Source organism: Zingiber officinale, chromosome 6A (genome assembly GCF_018446385.1).
Source record: "Zingiber officinale cultivar Zhangliang chromosome 6A, Zo_v1.1, whole genome shotgun sequence".
Classification (NCBI taxonomy): Eukaryota; Viridiplantae; Streptophyta; class Magnoliopsida; order Zingiberales; family Zingiberaceae; genus Zingiber; species Zingiber officinale.
Window position 1 is genome coordinate 70,979,593 of NC_055997.1, and position 21,025 is coordinate 71,000,617.

Below are 21,025 nucleotides of genomic sequence, written 5' to 3' on the forward strand. Positions count from 1 at the left end.
AGCTAGGGCACGAGTATTAGATTTATAACTTAGGGATTTCCCAATTAAACCCTAAATCAGTTTCTCAATCAACTCCCACCTTTGAATATTCCAAACAGATTTTTCTCGAGCCCATAAGTGCATCCCCTCAAAATAGGTCATACGAGCTCCGATTAAATCTCAGAAAATTTTTAAAAATTCCTAAAAAAATCCAATAAGATAATTTGTCAAATAACCTTATTATTTAATTATTATTTGGGCACCATATTTTACAAAATATAAGAATAAACTTAACTTAAACCCTTTGTCTAAACACCAAAATACATGGTCGCACGGACCATTGGGATTGCTCCAACTTATCAAGCTTTACCTTCAAAGCTTTATTTTTCCTTTCTAGGTTCCTAAACCTAGAGTCAACATGTCCACCATGGACATTCCTAGACCTACCCTTTCTAGGCATGTGTCTCCCCTTCTTGGGATTAACGCCTTGGATCTCCTTAGGTCTACCGTTTCTAGAGTTCTCATGAATGAGTTTCCTAGGGTTATGATCGACATTTACCCTACTTCTATCATGATATTTATAACCAAAGTTATGTATAGGTAAATAACAACAATTATTTCTAGCATGCATGAGAGTATAAGAATTTAAATTTGAATTACACTTTAAATTAGGGTATACCTTTCTTACCCTTAAAGCTCCCCCTTGATTTGAGCTCCTCTTCTTTCTCTCCCATTTCTTTAAATGCGCAAGCTTCTTGATCTCCCTCTTCTTGGGACATTTTGTGTGGTAGTGTCCCTTCTCCCCACATGTGAAGCATCGATGCACATTCTCCTTCTTTGGGCTTCTTTATTCTTACAATTCTTGTTAGTGTTTAAATTAACTTGAATGAGTTTAGGATTTATCTCTTTCTTACCCAATGGACACTTACTCTTGTAGTGTCCCTTCTTATTTCACTCGAAGCAAATGATGTGATCTTTTGACTTCACTTCGGTGGAGGTGCTTGCTAGGTTAACCACTTCCAAGACCTCTTCTTCATCCTCTTCACTTGTCTTGGATTCTTCTTCAATCCTTGAGGATGTAGATGATGCCTCCTCTTCCTCATCCACACTTATGCATGCCCTTCCTTCATCCTTCTCCTCCTCGGAAATTGAGCATGAATCGACTTCCGGTTGTTCCTCCTCTAATTGAGCCACTTCTTCCTTTTCTTCGAATTTTCTTTCTCCTTGTGTAGGCATGAGTTCTTCTCCTAGAACCATCTTTACCTTGCTCCACAACTCGTGGGCATTCTTGTATTCACCTACATGACTTATCACATTAGAAGGTAGAATTTTAATCAAAACTGATATTACTTTTGAATTTACCTCCGATCGTGTGGTTTGCTCCTCTGTCCAATGTCGTGGTCGAAGCTTCTTCCCTTTCTTGTCTCTCGGGACTTCGAATGGCTCTTCCACCACCATCATTGTGTCCCAATCCGTCTCGAAAAAATTCATCATTTTTACCAACCAAAAGGTGATGTCCCATAAGCTTCCTCTTTCAAACTTTGGCGGTTCTATCAAGCCAGTCATCTTTGCTTCCTTGGCGGTTAGTCCAATGGAGAGCGGCCTCGCTCTGATACCACTTGTAGGGGATCAGTGACTGGCTAGAAGGGGGATGGATAGCTAGATCATGCCCAATTCAATTGCTTCTCTACAAAACGTTAGTGCACAAGCAGAAATACACAAACTAAAGCAATGAAGGCAAACAAGAATACAAACGCTAACATGATTCTTTTACATGGTTCGGAGATAAAGCTCCTACTCCACGGCTATCCATAAGGTGAACGATCCTGATCCGTTGGTGGATAACTTCCTGAAAACTTCGGCTAACTCAAATCTCCTTGTGGATGGAGAAACCTCGCCACAAACTCACCAAAACCTCTTGGACACAAGAAAAACCTTGAGTACTTGTAGACTACTAATTAGACTTTAACCAAGTCCAATTTCGTCAACTATAACCAAACTCCCAAATCTTGGTTATATAGGCCATGGGTTGGAAAACCTCGCTTATTAGTCGACTGGTGAAAATGTCAGTCGACTGCCCTCTGTGGAGATTCGACCATTACATCCCAACGGTTCGATACCAGTTGATTGGTAAAAGTACCAGTCAACTGCTCCACATTGGCAGAGCGAACAGAAACATTTTGTTCACTTCCAGCCGACTGCCTAGTCGACTAATGAAACTACTAGTCGACTGGTACTCGAGTACAATCTCTCAGCACTTGGACCCTCACCCTTACGACTCACTTGACTCTTCGTTGCAACCTTAACCTCTTGCCTTCAAGCTTACTTCCTTTGACTCTCGTCCCTCGGATGCACCTAAGCCCGTGACTTGCCCCAATGTCATCCTTCGCGTATGCCTCGAAGTCGCTTCCCTCTGCCCTTATCCTTGCTGCCTTGTCCACGGTCCCTTGGATGCTCCATCCTTCACCGGACCCAAAGCCATCAACCTGAGTCATATGTGTATCCTGTAAACCTGCACAACTCAAATACACATATCAAATATAAGGGTGAACCTAACTTAAACCTTTTGCCCAAATACCAAAACACATGATCGCACGGATCATTGGGATTACTCCAACAGTTACTTCTTTATTTGCTAAAGAAACGTCACATACATTATATTAATGTGCATTTCTTATTTAAGCGTTAAGGCAAAAAGAATAATTTAGGTGGTAAAATGTCAGTTAATTTAATTAGAGGCATAGGTCGTGCTCACACACAAGCCAACGTGGTTGTATTCCGTATGTCCATTTTGAAGAGCTAGCATTCTCTCGGATCTTATACGGAAACGCATAAAACACATACTGCTATTACGTGTATATCCAATAAATATGGCAATGACATCAAACTCATTTCTCATGATGAGTCCCCTTGCACACTCACACACAAAAAAAAAACTTCTACTCAAGTATTTATTCACAACATACATGCTTGTGAAACAATATAAATTAACCATCAAGTATTGAAACTTTCAATATGGGACTAAAGTCTCATTCACAATGGAACTTCTATCCTCTACTACTTCTTCTCCATTTACACATATCCAACACTAACTATATTGTTTACAAGGATTTATGGTAATCATGTATTATTTATATTCATTCTGTGATATAAGTTAGAGAAGCACTTATAAGCAAAATATGAAATACATGATATTAATGAAAGGGAAAGAAGCGCAATTCAAGTAGTGGAAGTATAATTTAAGAAGTTATTGTAATAAAATATTTGCTTATTTCATCTTACTGTACTCAGTATTTTTTTGTTTAGTATAATTTAAGGACACTTGTATTTCCATTAATTTTAATTATAAGAACATAATAAATTCAATTTATATCTAGAATTAATATGTTAGAAAAAAAATATTGTAATCTTCTCTAAATAATTTCACAGATTAAATATTTGTTTCCTTTATAATTTTAATTGGCTATAATTTGTATGTAGCACCAACTTAAATAAATAATAATAATACATTAGCCATGGGATCTAATCAAGATTCGAATTTCGAGTTGATACACATCTTCAAGATCTGGACCGCCGGCCCGGACCGGCCCATTGACACAATTTAAACCTACTGCAAGGCCGCACCTTGTTCCTCTTCCTCTCCCTCTCTATATTCCGTTGGCGCAGTACGAATCGGGCAGATCACTCCACCAAATCTCCCTTCCCTGGCTACATCTGCATCACTTCTCGTCTTCGGAGCTCCTCAAATCCCCTTAAAAGGTGAGATCTTGAAGTATTTTCTATCACTTTCGGCGTTTGATTTGATGCTCGGTTGGGTGTGTGGAATCTCCGAATGGGGTTGATCGGGACGTTGTAGGGTGGGGCGTCGTTTTGATATTTTCCAACATGAGGCATTCTTTTAATGATAATGAAAATGAGGGCGTCCTTTTGATTTTTTCTCAAAAATTTTATTCAGGTACTTGTTTTATTGAACTTCTTCAGAATGGCTACCGGAGCACATTTGCATGCCATGGGTTGCATGCAAGGCCAAATGAAGAATCACAGTAATGGCTCACAGAATTTAGCTGGAAGCTCTCAACTGAGGATGGTCAACAAGAGCTTTTACACTGATCTGCGATTGTTCAGACAAGATAACTTACATTTCAAGATTTGGAAGTTGAGTATGGCTTGCATGTCGGGTTCACAGTTTTTAGTTGCTGATCCAATTGAGTCGTCTTCAATCAGCAGTTCTTGTGATAACCATAGAAGAAATAGTAAGTTCTCATTGTCTACAGATTTTCAGCAGTTCCTGTGATAACGATAAAGGAAATAGTAAGTTCTCAGTGCGTATAGATTCTCCTTATATGCAATAGGTACTTTATCTGTTGTTTGTTGAGCCATGGATGTAGCTCCAGAAATTGATTCATGCATTAGAAACTTGAGTTGACCACCCTGTTTGCATAAAAGAGGATATAAGCTACTCTTGAAAATCTGTCTCCCATTATAACCCAGTTAAGATATCATTCCAGTTGCCACATTTTTTTTTAGCAATGTTTTCATCTCAGTTTTCAAACTTAAATCCCCCCTTTTATATTGTGGAAAGGCGAAAGTTATTCACTTTAATTTTATTCTTTTGTAGATGAAACTGCTCTCATATTGCTTCGACATGGTGAGTCAATGTGGAATGAGAAAAATCTTTTTACGGGTTGCGTTGATGTACCTTTGACGCAAAAGGGTGCAAATGAAGCAATTGAAGCTGGTAAAAGGATTTGCAGCATTCCTGTTGATATGATCTATACATCTGTTCTAATTCGTGCTCAGATGACTGCTATGCTTGCAATGGCTCAGCATCGCAGTAAGAAGGTTTCACTTTTGAGCTATCTTCATCAGCTTTGTCATTATTCTAACTATCTTTAAATGGATAGTCTCAGAATTATATATGTGATTATGTTCCACAATTCTCAAGGTTTTTTTTGTTTATATTCCTATAGGATGTGTTGTTGAGACCCTTTTCATTTTTCAGGTTCCAATCATTGTGCACAATGAATCTGAACAGGCTCAGACATGGAGTAACGTTTATAGTGCAAAAACAAAAAAAGAGTCCATTCCTGTCATAACTGCTTGGCAATTGAATGAGAGAATGTGAGTAATAATTGTCTCACTTTATGGTTTTTGGAGATGCTCTACTACTTGAAGAAAACATTACATTGCTTGTATCTGGTCTCTGTCCAGGTATGGTGAATTACAAGGGCTTAACAAACAAGAAACAGCTGATCAGTTTGGCAAAGAGAAAGTTCATGAATGGCGTCGCAGTTTTAATATCCCTCCCCCAAATGGTGAGAGTTTGGAGATGTGTGCTCAAAGAGCTGTGTCTTATTTCAAGGAACAAGTAAGGATGCTCAAAATCTATTTTCAGTAATATATGCTGACTTGTCAATACTGCATTTTTTGCTGCATTTTGGGCTTGCTAAGATTTCCTTACCAAAATCTTTATGATAACTGGAGTATGGGTACCTAGTGTGTCTTAGTTTAAGGAGAGGCTATATGGTTCACTTTACTTTGTCTTGTAATGTGCTAACTGTTGATTTTGCAATCCTTTATTTTGTCAAACTAGTTTTCTTTCCTTTTGGATAATGAGAACTTAGCTGAATTGTCATAATTTTAAACCAAAGGTGTACTCTAAAATTTGAGAAAATTTTCTATTACTTACAGCATCACATTCTGGTTCTGAAAATGAGCTCTAGATGCACTTTTTTTCCTTGCTAGAATTAGATACAAAATGTCATTTATCTCCATATGTAATTGATTACCAAGTACAACTTACCATCCCAAACTAGATAACCTATTGATTAATGGAAATTTATTACAACAGTGTATGTAGTTAGAGGGACCAAGGATTTAGTTATCAATCAAATCCTAAGAACACATGAATGTGTGTTGTTTTTTTTGTTAAATAGTGACACAGCAAAGGTTCTCAACTACCAAATCATGCTAAATTTGCAATGGAACTTTATGCTAATTTTATTTGACTTTAAATGTTACACTTGCATTGGAATTCACCTTATTCTAAATTCGTGTAGAGATTTGTTCTTGGCTGAGTGACCATACTCTTGGATTTTTTTTTCTTTTAATTTTAAGTTTTTCTCTTCATTTCTTTTGTATTGCTAGTTAGCAATTCCTTTATTTTTTTCTGTTAAGTAGAGAACTAACTCTAACTAAAACAAGTAATTTGACCAAGAACTTTTTGGGGTTTTTTGCCCTTCACAAATTTGAAATGTACCTTCTATTAGAATGGATCAATATTATATTGATGATGTATAACCTACAAAATGATTATTTTGCATTGATTCAAACTGATGTGGTTCTTATAACACATGATTCAAACTGATATGCGAAGAACCATATCTATGGTCATTTATGCACCCTGAAATAGATTCCATGACAGATTGAACCGCAGCTCTCGCTTGGAAAAAATGTGATGATTGCTGCACATGGAAATTCCCTAAGGTCAATCATTATGTATCTTGACAATTTAACTTCTCAAGAGGTGAGCAGACTGAAACTAGTTTCTTTGAGTTCTAGTAGCAGTAGCAGTTGGCTGTGCACTAATGTTACAATTCCTCAGGTGATAAATCTTGAGCTGTCCACTGGCATCCCAATGCTCTACGTATTCAAAGAAGGAAACTTTATTAGGAGAGGGAACCCTACAGGGCCTTCAGAGGCTGGTGTTTATGCTTACACCAAGGTATTTATGAGGGCTCTGCCCATTTGTTCAGTTGAATTTAGTTTTCTAAATTTTTCATCTTTAACCTTAAGTTACGAAACTGAAGGTGAATGACTCCTGACTAGTTAGATTCATGGAAATTCCTTCCCTATTTTCTTTTTGAAAGACTCCACTAGTACCTTTCTTGTTTGAAGAAGCTTGCTGAACTGCATGGAAACTTTCTACTTTCAAATTCCATACTCCCTTGTTATACTTTGGGTGTTAATTGGACTAAAACCAGAAAGTTATTAGTCTTTACTCTCTAGTGAAAATTCACCTTAATATTTTGTAGTTCTACTGCATAAGAACCAAAATATCGTATGTTTCACCAGCTTAGAACTTTGTCTATATAAAATGCAAGGGTGTCTTTTTACAACGTTTTGCCAAGATTCTCTCAGCTCATATGTTTATTATGGCAAATATCCATACTCCCTAACATTCTGTTAATCTTTTGATCTTATTTTTCACTTTACTCACACTGCTGTATTAAATAATTCTTTATTCATTCCTTTATTATGATCAAGTTACTAATCTCTTGAGATACTATAATGTTTTTCATCTCTGGTTGTTCATTGATGTTACCTTTCTCTATTTCATGGCTGCAGAACTTGGCTCTCTACAGACAGAAACTGGACGATATGCCAGAATAACACCACTAAACCTGGTTCATCTTGGTACATTCTAAAGTATGATTTGAACTTGGTGATTTACCATATTTTTTTCAGACATTCTTGGATACTGCTCAAGATATTTTTTTAGCGACTGCTTGAGCTTGACCATGGTCCATCCATCCCTCCATTTCGGTGGTCTTCTGTTTGCAATAACGCATTCATGTTCTTAGTTAGGTCACATTAAAAACATGTATCATTTTCGACTTTCATAAAAAATAACTAAAAAAAAAATCTGCTACCTTAACGGCTCCTCTTAGTGTCGGTCCTACGGATATGGAGAAAGGTAAATATAAATATACAAATGTTAGGTATTTGATAGGATAAATTTTATATTATTATTTTTTGAGAATTGATCTCGGTCATTATGTTAAAAATATCATGTATCCGTCATCTACTGTGCTATGCCTTGGGACTTCATTTTCAACTTTCATGAATGCATTGAGTGAGGTATTTTGTTCACTTTGTAGTTTGATAACTAAAAAGTTTTACTCTTCTCAGAGCTCATCCTATTTTTGTTTTTTGTGGAATGAAAACATGCAACTTAAATTCTCCTTTGAAATAATAAACCAGCGCTGTAAAATATTATATATGAACACAAAATAAAAGACTTAAGGAATATTAAATTTAACGAAGTATTCAACAAATTTGACGAGGTCTTGAAAATGTTAAATAGCTTTAATAAGTATTCTCATAGATTTTAGAATCAGAACAAAGATTGGATAGATTTATTAATTAAAACCCAAATCTAATAAAGAGTATAATCTTTCTTTGGATATCCCTCTTACTTGAGTATATTCACTACGAAATATGTATGTATCATCTCAATCTCTGTCAATCACTGCCAAATTCTACACCTTTGACACAAAAGGGAATCTATGAATTAATTAGCATTAATGACTTAACTACCACATTTGGAAAATGTCAATAAAGAAGTTTTAGAAGAGATTTGGAGTGGACGGGAATAACAAGAAGAAAAAAAAAACAAGCACTTAACTCATGAATCCAATCAACGGAATAAAGTTTATACTGCAGTACAAAAGAGACATGAAAAGACACTATCCATCCTGCGCTCCGGTCGAAAAACAAAAAATTAGGAAGAAATAAACCTGTGATGATACCTGAAAAAATAAGAAGATTTTTTTTCTCTATCATTATGATATCACGGGCACTTTATAGCATTGATAATCTCGCATGCATCTTGTGATCAAATCTCATGACCAGTCAGAAATTTGTCACCCTATTTGAACCGCTGGACAGCTGAGCTACTAAACTATCAGGCCGTTCGTACTCTTAGATTTATACTAATGGACGAACAGGGAGAAAGTCACCCACCCCTAGGACATCTGAGCTACTAAGCTATCAGGCCGTTCGTACTTTTATATTTACCCTAGTGGACGAACAGGGAAAAAGTCGTCCATCCCTAGAACTAGTCAGGTTGTAAGGCCTAGATATCTAGGCTTATAAAAACCCCTTGGCACGACACAGCAGCAAGGCCCCAACAGGATCTCTCATGCATCTTGGATTTGAATCTCAGGACCGGCAAGGAATTTGTCATCATGTTCAAACCACTAGGACGGCTAGGGTACTAAGCCATCGGGCGGGCCCGGTTGCACTTTTAGATTTACCTAACAGGAGAAGACTGCCCACCCCAAACTAATCGGATCACAGGGCATAGATATCTAGACTATCAAACTCCCTTAGTACGGCACAGTGGCAAGGCCCTAGCAAGATCTCCTACGCATGTTGGATTTAAATCTCAAGACCGGCAAGGAATTTACCATCATGTTCAAACCACTAGGCCAACTAAGCTACTAGGCCACCGGACCGGTCGTGCTGTCAGATTTGTCCAATTAACAAACCAAGGGAGAAAGTCATTCACCTAAAGACCAGTCGGCATGGGCTATCAAAAAAATAAAAATAAAAATCATTGCATTCAAAGCTTATGCGCGTCTATTACTGAAATCTAACATGACTCACTTGTTAAACTTAAGTTTCAGATAACAAAAGTACACGAATAAAATATTGTCCGCAATATGAGAATACAAGGAAAATTGAATTCAACCCACTTATAAATAATCATTGTTCAGAGTGAAGAGCAGTGACCTTTTGTCATTGAAACAAATCAAGTTTGTGCAATGGCTCCATGTGTTTGCTGGATTTTAATCAAACAGAATGAATCACGAGATTAAAGTGATGAACCAGCTCCAAGGGCAAACCGATATTTGAAACTGAAACATTCATGGTATCGTGGTTATTCCTTTCTGATCACTATATACAACAATTGCATATTATAGCATATGATAAACAGTCGCACCGCCAAGTAATTTATGAACAATAATTTTAATTATTTAAACGGTCTCTCAGAATTTTCTGAGTAATAAATTCCACTTGATACTATACTCCATGTCAGGAACCCTCGTGAAACGACCTAACAGCTGAATCAAAAAAATTGGAAATGATTTATGATATCATTTCTCTGAAGGAACCAAGCTAATTATCTCCAAATCTCTCTTGCAATTCTCTTTCAACTCTTTCATCCTGAGAAATTTGTCATGCTGCAATGACACAAAAGATAAGCTGAGTAATTTACTAATACTGTAATGTAATTGTAGAAATAAGTGAATGACAACACTAGGGATGCCCCAAACTATATTTCATGCACTACTAATCTTAGACTGAACATGAAAAGAAAGTTCCATATAATATCCATAGTTACTAATATTGGATTTGAAATCAAACTGGAAAGCCGACATGGTTCACTGATCAACCAATGAATCAACTGGTCGAATTTCACATGAAACTGAGAACTACTAACCTGAAGAAGTAAAATTGGTCAGATTGGCCATAATTAACAAACCCAATTGCATAACTACATAAACAATATTAAAATTCTAGTTATAAGATTATTCTTATCTATTAATCAATACATAAATATCTAATGTACTAAAATAAAAAATATATATAAATATTGGTAAAAAGGCATCCTAGCCCCTCTAATATTAGACTTGATCACTAGGGCAGTCAAGTAAATAACTAAAGTTTTTAAATTTTTTATGTTATTGGTTATTGTTGTAAAAATTGTAAGAAGACATCTTTACTCATTTGATATTATAGTAGATAAATGGATATTTTGTGAATGTTTGGAAGAATAACAAAACGGATCCACTTTATACTAAACCAGATGGTTTCACAGTGTGATAAACTAGCAGTTCAACCAAGTTTTGATCTATCCAATTAACTGATCCATTTGGAGAACTGGATAGGATCGAAAACCACTTTCCTATTTTTCTGGTCAGAACAACTGGTCCAGTCTGGTTTTCACAGCCATGCTAATATCAGTAAAGCTCACAATCATAGGGATTATGTCAAATTCCTACTGGGGTATACTAGCTCATTCTAATTTGGGAATATAATTTCAGATAGCCACTGAAAATAGGATCCACTTCCACCACTATCTCCAGGCTCCATGATGCTTACCTTGTTAGCATTCCCTTTGCTAATGCAAAATTACTAATCTAATCGATCTCTTTGTTCTTATAGTCACAACTATCTAACATTCATCTGTTAGTATGCATCTAAGCAACAAACATAAATGATAAATGAAATGAACAGGGATGACTGACAATGAAGATCTAGATTCTAGCACCCAGATAAAAAAGGAAGAGAGCAACATCAGGGTAAATCTGTGTCAATAGTATAAGTGGAAGATTTTTAAAAAATCTACTAATGTGGAACACAAGAAAGTAAACATAATCATGTTATGTTGGTAATTTGGTACTTCTTTTATCTTCCATTTCTCTCATACTAAATTAAATGCCTCAGTATTTCAGCCTAAGCACAATCTGTGGCCAAGTTTGTTCTAGACCTAAGTTTTGGTTCAAAATGGTTGTGCTAAGAGGGCATATGGCCTGCCTGATTCTCATATACAACCCCTCAAAATCCTTAGGAATAATCAGAAAGGTGTCAAATCACTTACTAACAAGCATTTCCATCATTTTTATTAACCCATAATAACTTTCCTCCAAAAGTCCATGATTCATGATTTTCCAAAAAAGATATTCGTCTTTCATATGCAAGTATGCAACTAGATTAAGTTGATATATATATATATATCTTAAGTGCCCCAAAACACACCTTAGGCGGCCGCCTAGGCGCTCGGCGGCCGACAACTGCACCAAAAAGGTATTGGGCGCTAGCCTAGGCGACCTAGCTGCCTAGGCGGTGCTCGACAGCCCAGCAAAATAGGCGATGCTAGGTGGCTAGCCTAGGCGACCTAGCGCCTAGGCGATGCTGGGCGACATTGGGCGGCGCGAAAATTTCGGTTTTTTTCATTTAAATCACTCACGCCAATTCGACTACCTCGCCTCCTCCAGAAGACTCTGCTCAATAATCAGTAGGTTTTTCAATTTATGTAATAATTTTTTTCCCTCCCGTGACGCTTTCGGGTCATGAGATGGTCTAGCAACGACAGACTCGTTCACGGACAAGTGCGTTCAACGCTCACGATGTTTTTGTTTTTAATTAATTAATTATTTATTTAATTAAACAACTTCTCACTTAAATATGATAATTTGAATAGTTTTATACACCCTAATTAAATTATCCAAACAAACTATATAAAAATATATTTAAAATTAAAATCTTTTTATAAATTTTATTAATTTATTTATATTTTAATAAAATTATATTTAAAATTTAAAAATTTTGATAAATATTATTAATTAATTTATATTATGATATTTTACATTTAAAATTAAAAAAAATCTAATAAATCTTATTAATCTATATAAATCATATTTATATTCAAAATTTTATATTTAAAATTTTAAAAAAAAAATCTAATAAATTTTATTAATTTATATAAATCGCATTTATATTCTAATAATATTTTTTATTGATTTATATTAATGTTTTTTTACTGATTTATATTCTAAATTTATTCTTAAATCACTTTTTATGTTATCACAATTATAATGGAAAGCAATCCATCTTCGACAGCATCTGTCACTCAACCCGAATCCGGAATTCCTAAGAGAAAGTCAAATGACATTGGATGGGAGTATGGGATGCTGATTGATCCTAAGAACCTCGATAAAATTAAATGCAAGTTATATGAAAAAACGATGTTAGGGAGTATATAAGATCAAGGAGCACATAAAAATATAACTAGAAATATATTTGGTTGTCGAAAGCATCTCAAGAATATAAAAATAAGTGTAAACAGATTATTTTAGAAGGGAGGAACAGAAAGAAGAACAAAATAATGAAAGAACAAAGTTATAGAGCAGAGATGACTATTTCTCTAAAAGAAGAAGGTCCTGAAATTGAAGAGATAGATGGAATTAAAAAAATCTTTTCCACTTGGCCCCATGAATAGATATGCATTGGTAGTTGCTCCAAAAAATATAGGTTTCAGTGGGAGTAAAGTGCTTCACCAAAAAAAATATAAATGAAGCTCTTTTGAAAGAGAGAACTCAACAAGTTTAGCAATATGTTGAGAGATGGGTTTATAAAAATAGAATCTCATTCAATACTGTTGATAATGATAGCTACAAGCAACTAATGGAGGCAAAGGGTCAAATTGGACCAGGATTCAATCCTCCAACTCAATATCAGCTTAGGGAGCCACTGTTGAAAGCCGGAATTGAAAGAACAAAGAAACTACTAAAGAAACATGAAGAAGAATGGGTGCTCGATCATGACAAATACATAGGGTGATAGAAAAAGAATCATCTTAAATTTGTGTGTTAATTGCAAGCTGGATAGTACATTTTTAGAGTCTAAGGAATCTTCAAACAAGACACATACAACTGAACTTATTTTTGAGTATGTTGACAAGTGTGTTAAACAAGTAGGAGCTCAGAATATTGTTCAGATTGTAACAAACAATGCCACCAATAGTATGGATACAGCTAAATTGATGACCTGAGATCTTTTGGAGTTCATGTGCAACTCACATTGTTAGTCTCATGCTTGAAAGTATTGACAAGTTTCCACGATATAGAATGGTTATTGAGCAAGCCAAGTCTTTTACCATTTTCATTTATGCTCACCATAAAACTTTGTCATTGATGAGAAGTTCCACGAAGAAGAGAGATATAGTCGGGCCAAGAGTTACCAGGTTTGCATCAAATTTCCTCACATTGTAAAATTTGATTGAAAAAAAATCTAGTTTAAGGGTCATGCTTACAAGTGATATGTGGGAGAAATGTAAATGGTCAAAAACAAACAACGGGAAATTGACTTACTTTACTATGATGAGCATGAGTATTTGGAATGGTGTGACCCTTTGTTAGAAAATATTTACTCCTTCGGTAAAAGTTCTTCGATTGGTAGATAGAGATAGAAAGTCATCCATGGGGTTTCTATATAGGGAGCTTCTTCAAGCTAAAGAAGGTATCAAGGTAGCCCTAAATAGTGTGGAATCAAACTATCAGTCTATCATAATGATTATTGAGTCAAAAATGAAGGATAGACTTGATGCACTATTGCAAACCATTGTATTTTCGTTGAATCCCTATTTTTTACTATAAAAATAGTTCTATTGCTCTTTATGAAGAGGTCGCAATAGGGATTTTTGAATGTATGAAAATTTTGCATGTCAATGAGTTAGATTTACAAGATACAATTATTAACAAAGAATTTGCAAAATACAGAGATAAAACTGAGTTATTTGAAAAAACATTTGATCCATGTGTATGGTGGAGTACATACGGTGCTCACGCACCCAACTTGCTAGGAGTAGCATTGAGGATACTTTCATTAACTACAAGTTCATCTGGGTGTGAAAGAAATTGGAGTGCATTCGAAGTAGTAAGTTTTAAACTTTAAGTCTTTAATTAAAGTAAAGCATTAATTTTTAAAGTTTTATATTCATGTTACTAACTATAATATTTACTCTTTTTTTTTAGATTCATACAAAGAAAATAAATAGGTTGGTTGTTAACAGATTGAATAATCTAGTATTTGTCTAATTTAATACTAAATTATTGAATAAACAAAAAAGAGAAAGGAAAGAAATGTCGATATCCTTCTTGCAAAAGATGCTTCAAACATAGTTGTCAATAGCCCTCGCTATAGCGAATAGTGAGGCGAGGCGACGGCCTGGGGTGATGAGGGGCTACGCGCAACGATCTTAACAATAACGATCGTTATTGGCGCTATCCTCGCTATAGTGAGGATGGCAATAGCGCCCGTAACAGGGCTATTGCAAAGTGTAGCACAGATTTATTTTTTTAGCCCATTTGCATAATTTTTTAGGCCCACTTTTTAAAGGCCCATTACATAATTTTTTGGGGGCCATTTTTAAAAAAAATTGGATCGCTGCTCTCAAACCCTCTTAAAAAACCCTACCCATTCTTTTTTTTAAAACTGGATCGCTAATTTCACTGCTCTCCTAAGAAACCTGTGCAAGGGACGACTACTTCTCCTCTGGTCTCTCCCTCGCCTCACTCTCCTACTTCTTCCACTATGCGCAACCTTCTCCTCCTTCTACTGGTTGTGCACTTCGTTTATGAATATTACAAGGTAATAAACACACCCAATTCCTCTCTATCTGCGCCTATTTGATGAATGAGTGTGCACATCTTGAAATAAATATTTCTGGATTCTAGAACATTTAATCTTACAAAGAAGATATAAAAATAAGGAAAAGTTATAAGTAAAGAAGAAACCTTGTTCAAAACAGACACCTTGTTAATAACAAAGAAATATAAATGTTTTTGGATTCTGGAATATTAATCCAGAAATATATTACCTTGTTTTTATATCTTCTTTTTAATCTATCCAGAAATATATTACCTTGGTAATAAACACACCCCATTCCACATTGATTAAAGTTTTGTTTTTTCCTTATTTTTCAGAGTTAGATGGAAAACTTACAAGAAGATATTAAAAAAAAAAAAGATATTGGATGGAATTATGAGAGGATGGTCAACCCAGACAAGATTGTTGATGGAATAATACTGTAACTTTTGCCAAAAAGTTACAAAGGGTGGGATAACAAGGCTCAAACAACATCTTGTTGGAGGATTTAAAAATACAAAACTTTGTCCAAAAGTCCCAGCAATGGTTAAGTAAGAAATGAAATATCACTTTGAAGAAAAGTTAGCCCAAAAAATTGTCATGGATTCCATACCTCACTTTGATGATGTTTTTGACATAGAAGAAGAGCAAGGAGATGATATTGAGTCACACAAGGATCCCTCTAGTAGAAAGAGGTCGACATCTATGTCTTCTTCGGTCAACTCGTCAATATTACAGCCCAAAAAACCTCGGCAGTTGGGGCCTATAAATGCTTTCTTTAAGCTAGAAGCCAAGAATCAAGGTGGCAAAGGACCCCTTAATGAAGTTCAAAAAAAAAAAAAGAGGTCTGATGCAGCTCAAAAATTTGCAAGGTGGATGTATGATGCTGGAATCGCATTCAATGCGGTCAAATATGATAGTTTCAAGCCAATGATCGAAGCAATTGGACAATATGGTCCTGGGATGAAACCACCTAGTTATCATGAGGTGAGAGAACCTCTTTTGAAAGAAGAGATCAGCCATAATACAATACTGATTTTGAAACAGAATGAAGAAGAGATGGTGAAGAATGGTTGTACTTTAATGGTTGATGGGTGGAGAGATAGAAAGGGGAGATCACTTATCAATTTCTTAGTGAATACCCCAAAAGGAAGCATGTTTATTGAATCAGTTGATGCATCTAGCTACTCTCATACTAGTGAGAAGATGCTTGAGTTGCTTGACAAATTTGTGCAAAAAGTTGGGGTGCATAATATTGTTCAAGTGGTCACCGACAGTGCATCGAATAATGTTTTTGCCGGTGAGAAAATCTAATATACTAACTTACATCATCTTTTAAATTTCATAAATTAGTTTGATTAACTAACCTATTATGCTCTTGTTCTTTACAGGAAAGAAGTTGATGGATAAATATCCAAACTTGTATTGGACCCTGTGTGCGGCACATTGTTTGAATTTGATGTTTGAGGACATATTCAAAATGCCGAATTTGAAGAGGGTGCTTGAGCGGGCAATCATTGTTAACGGATATATTTACAACCGAACTATGTTGTTAAACATGATGAGAGAGTTCACCTGCCGAAGAGACCTTATAAGGCCAGCTAAAACTCGTTTTGCCACTGCTTTCTTGACTATGGGAAGCTTTCAGCAGCATAAGCAAATTTGAGAAAGATGTTTACTTCAAAAAAATTGGAGTAAAATCAAATTCGCGAAGGAACAGACTGGTAAGCAAGCACAGAAAATTATATTGATGCCTTCGTTTTAAAATTCCATCATTTATGCTATGAAAGTTGGTGGCCCATTATTGGAGGTACTTCGGTTGGTGGATGGGGAGAAGAAGCCTGCCATGGGTTATATACATGAGTTAATGGATAGGACTAAGGAGAAAATAGCAAAAGCCTTTGGTAATAATGAGGATAGGTACAAAGATGTTTTTGAGATAATTGACCATAGGTGGCAGTTGCAGCTCCATCAAGACTTGCATGCAGCGGGTTATTTCTTAAACCCCGAGTTCTTTTACTCAAATTTTGAGATAGAACAAGATGAAGAAGTAGTTATGGGGTTGTACAATTCAATCAGTAGGTTGGCTGATGATCCTGAGTCAGAGGGAACAATACATACAGAGTTGTTAAAATACAAACAAGTCGAAGGTCTTTTTGGGAAGCAAATTGCAATCCAAATGAGAAAGGTTGTATCACCAGGTATGAAAATATGTTTACACCTTATTTTTTTTTTTGAAATAAATTCAATGAGAAATATTAATATAACTATTGTTATTAACTAGCTGCATGGTGGAACTCATATGGAGCTTCGACACCAAAGTTGCAAAGACTTGCCCAAAAGATACTCAGTCTCACTTGTAGCTCTTCTGGTTGTGAGCGCAATTGGAGTGTGTTTGAACATGTAAGCCTTTATGTTGGGACCCTTGGCAGTCGGCTTGAGGGAGTAAATTGCCTGAAAAAGAAAATAATACATTTCTCATTCTTTCAACTCTAATTAAAAGTAACTATAATAGTAAATGAAAATAACAACTTAAAAGACGAGGCACCAGATTTACTTGGTTACAACCTAGGTGGTTGTTAATCCAAAACCAATGAAAGCACTAAAAGAAAATCTCCTTCATTGAAAGTGGAGAAACCTCTTACACTCGTTGAAAGCTTAGAAAGTTGCTAGGAAATTAAAACCAGAGTTGATTCAAAAGTCGTTGTCTATTTCCTAGCTCCAGGGGTCTTTTTATAGCTCCTAGGAAACTCTATCCGTGGGTGGAAGGTGCCTCCAACAGACTGAAAGGTGCCTTCGGCGAGACGTCAAAGGATAAAGCTTTATCCCTTGGTAACGGTAAAATTAGCCTGGTCGAAGGCGCCTTCCATAGGACTAGAAGGCACCTTCGTACTGTTCATCGAAGGCGCCTTCCAGCCATGGAAGGCGCCTTCCACAGTGAAGGTGCGAAGGCGCCTTCAATTCACTTTGAAGGCGCCTCCAGCAGCAATTCCAGCCTCCTTTCGCTCTTCTGCTACTCCGATCGCCTCAGTGATCACGACCATCCAAAATAGGGCTCACCTGGATCTATTTTCTAGCCTTCTTCTCAAGCAAGCTTCTGCTCCGGCTTCTCGTCCCTCGAAACGTTGCACACGTCCTTTTCGTCCACTGGTGTACTCTTCCGCAACACCTTGTCCCTCGAATGCACCGAGCCCGTCGACTCTCTTCCTGTGTCATCATTCTCGCTAGCTACGTCTTCCACTCGACTTCTTATATTCCTAAGCTCCTGCACACTTAGACACAAAGGTCAAACACAATAGGACCTAACTTTAACTTGGTTGATTACATCAAAACTATCCCAGGATCCAACACTTTATAATATTACACCTTTTATTTTTTATTACTGTGAATTTGTTCTCATGTCTCGTGCGCAGCTTCATTCCAAGAAAAGGAATAGATTGGAGCAAAAACGCCCAAATGATTTGGTGTTCATTAAGTACATCTGAGGCATAGATATGATAGTCGTGATAACCATCGATCCTATCATATTGAGTGAAGCAGATGATGGAAATGAATGGTTGGTAGGGAGACTGGAGGATGAAGAGCTTGACTTTGTTCATGATGGTGATGATTTGACTTGGCTAGATGTTGCAGATGTTGTTAGAGTAAATGAAGCTCCTTATACATTGAGAAAATTCAAAGGGGCCTCAAAAGCGACCCCTACATCTACGCACCTACAGGAAGTTTGAAAGCGTCCACATCTAAGTCTAGAGGGAAAAGGGTAATAGGAATATCTACTACACTTAATCTTGTAGATGAAGAGGATGAATTCAATTTTGATGAGGAAAGTGAAGAGGAGAATGATGCCGAGCATTATACAATTCCAAATGAAGAAGATGGTCTCAATCTTGATGAAGAAGATGAAGATGAATTTTAGATTATGTTTTTTTTATTTTTAGAATTGAGGTTTTATATGCCTTGAACCTATATATTTGTTATTTAAGTATGAACTATTGGATTGATGTTACTAAATACTATATATTATATATTTATATACTTGTGGCGCTATACTTTCAAATAACCCTCGCTACGCTATTCACTATGCGCTATAGCCATGTGCACCCTTTGCGCTACAGGGCGCTATGCTCGATTGACAACTATGGCTTCAAATGCACAAGGTTGGATTATGGATGGTGGAGAAGATCTTAGAATGTATACTAAAAGTCTAGCTTTTTGTATAAACACTTAGTTTGAAATAAGAATCACATTGGTCAAATATCTGCATTTATGTTAAATGCAGTTGTCCATTTAATTTATATTGTAGATAACATGGTGTAAGGTGTCACACAGAAGATCATGTTATCAGTTCCTTATAAATTATAAATAGTAGCTGATCCTGTCCGAACGCTGACTCAACGGACGCTGGGCACGGGGCGCTCTCCTTGTCGCTGACGTAGATCTTCGACCAGTCTCCCGAAGCTCCGGCGAACCTGCACAGAAGTCGGGCCGGGAGACGCTCAAGTCAGGCAAGCAAGCAGCAAAGCAGCGGCTTCCAAAATCGTAGAATGCGTACCTCCGGCGAAGAATGAGGGCCTTTATATAGGACAACGAAGAAGTGAGTGTACACCTGCCGAGGTGTACACGTGTCCATGGCCCATACCCCAGTAAGGACTTGTCAGTGAGCTTCCCTAACCCATACTGCTACAGTCTCAGCATGTCCTCGATGGGACAGTGGAATCCCCTGTCACAAGATTTGGAGCATGACCTACACGTGAAACATACCTGCTGTCAGAAAAAGACGTCCCTTGTCCTTTTCCCCATTGCTCCAGATCTGGCGTCCGGGCGGACAACAACCTCAACATCCGGCCTGACATATGCGGTTGTTTACTTGGGGAGATTTTCCATCACGTGCTTTGTGGAGACTATTAGCAGTATTACCTTATGGCTTTGGCCGAGCGTGCAGTCCGCTCGGCTTTGCGACCTTTCCCATTGAGCTTGAACCACGATTTGACAGGCGCCTTTAACCATCACCGAATATCGTTCGGTCGGACCGATCGGACCCGTCCCTCTCGGACGTTCGATTCCAGGCGGCGGCCGTCGGTCGGACGACCCCTCGGGATGGACAACCGCGCTGTGACTTCCCGTGGCGTTGACTCCAGCGGGTCCCCTGTTTACTAGGATCACTTGCCTCCCTTCAAGTCTAGTCGGGAGGCGAATAGTCCGTCGACCGACTAAGAATCGCCGGCGGCTCCTCGTCTTGGTATCCTCCGCTCGCCAACCATAGAGGTAGCCTTAGCGAATCAACAATGGCATTCACCGGATCTCCTCGTTTGCGCCAATCTTGACATTAAGGTTGAGCGTGCTTTCATTAAATGCTCCGAATGATTGAATGCCACGTGGAGCATCATCGTACGGCGGCGGTGGCGTGGTGTTTTGATGTGATCGAGCGATTCGAAATGGACGGCTCGATGCATGCTTTGTCTCGTGACCTGGATCCAACGGTGGAGGCCGCCCGGCCTTCACCCTATAAATTCTTCGTTTTCTTCTCTCCCTCACTGGCCTCCGCGATTTCGACCATTTCCCCCTGCGCTTTGGAGCTCCGGCGATCCTGTTTCTGCTCTCCGACGCTCTCCGGCGCCTTTTCCTTGATCCCTTTCCCAGTATATCTTTCCTTCCTCCTTTCCGGTGTTTCCTCCGCATTTCTTTCTCGTTTCGATCCTTGAAGCCTCCTTTCGTTTGCTGTTGTTTTTCTCCGCCTTTTGCCTTTTGACTCCTTCCGATCGGCCCATGGCTAGCTCTTCATCCAGAAGATCGGTCCCTCGGCCCATGGTACACTACTATGCAATTCCGATTCGAACAACGGGACTTGATATTTTGACAGACAATTTGAAATCCCAGAGGATTTCGAAATTCGTTTAGCCGGTCCTTCCGCTCGACGGTCTTCCGCTCGGATGATTTATAGACGTCGGCTCGTCTCTTGGTCTTCGTTTTCTGTACATCCTTTCATCATAGATGTCTGTAATTTTTTCGGTGTGCCGCTCGGCAGTTTAGTACCCAATACCTTCCGTCTCCTCTGCGGTGTTGTCGTTTTGTTTAAGATTCACAACATCCCCTCCGACCGGAGGTCTTC

At 37.5% G+C, this 21,025-nt stretch overlaps 2 protein-coding genes across 3 annotated transcripts; both read left to right on the forward strand.

Moving 5' to 3' along the window:
* The first annotated feature begins 3,624 nt into the window (after window positions 1-3,624).
* Window positions 3,625-7,636, forward strand: LOC121994055 (2,3-bisphosphoglycerate-dependent phosphoglycerate mutase 1-like). Of its 2 annotated transcripts, none has more exons than XM_042548234.1 (8): window positions 3,625-3,738; window positions 3,935-4,232; window positions 4,598-4,821; window positions 4,982-5,100; window positions 5,191-5,347; window positions 6,404-6,505; window positions 6,584-6,703; window positions 7,327-7,636. In XM_042548234.1, exons 2-8 carry the CDS (start codon window positions 3,962-3,964, stop codon window positions 7,369-7,371), a joined length of 1,038 nt encoding a protein of 345 aa, XP_042404168.1. In that variant the 5' UTR covers window positions 3,625-3,738; window positions 3,935-3,961; the 3' UTR covers window positions 7,372-7,636. The 2 variants fall into 2 exon arrangements, with proteins under 2 accessions (XP_042404168.1, XP_042404167.1); XM_042548233.1 differs by having other exon boundaries at window positions 3,632-3,738; window positions 3,961-4,232.
* A 7,880-nt stretch (window positions 7,637-15,516) lies between these two features.
* On the forward strand, window positions 15,517-16,582 carry LOC121994909. The gene is made up of 2 exons (XM_042548792.1): window positions 15,517-16,216; window positions 16,308-16,582. Exons 1-2 carry the CDS (start codon window positions 15,517-15,519, stop codon window positions 16,580-16,582), a joined length of 975 nt encoding a protein of 324 aa, XP_042404726.1.
* The last annotated feature ends 4,443 nt before the right edge of the window (window positions 16,583-21,025 follow it).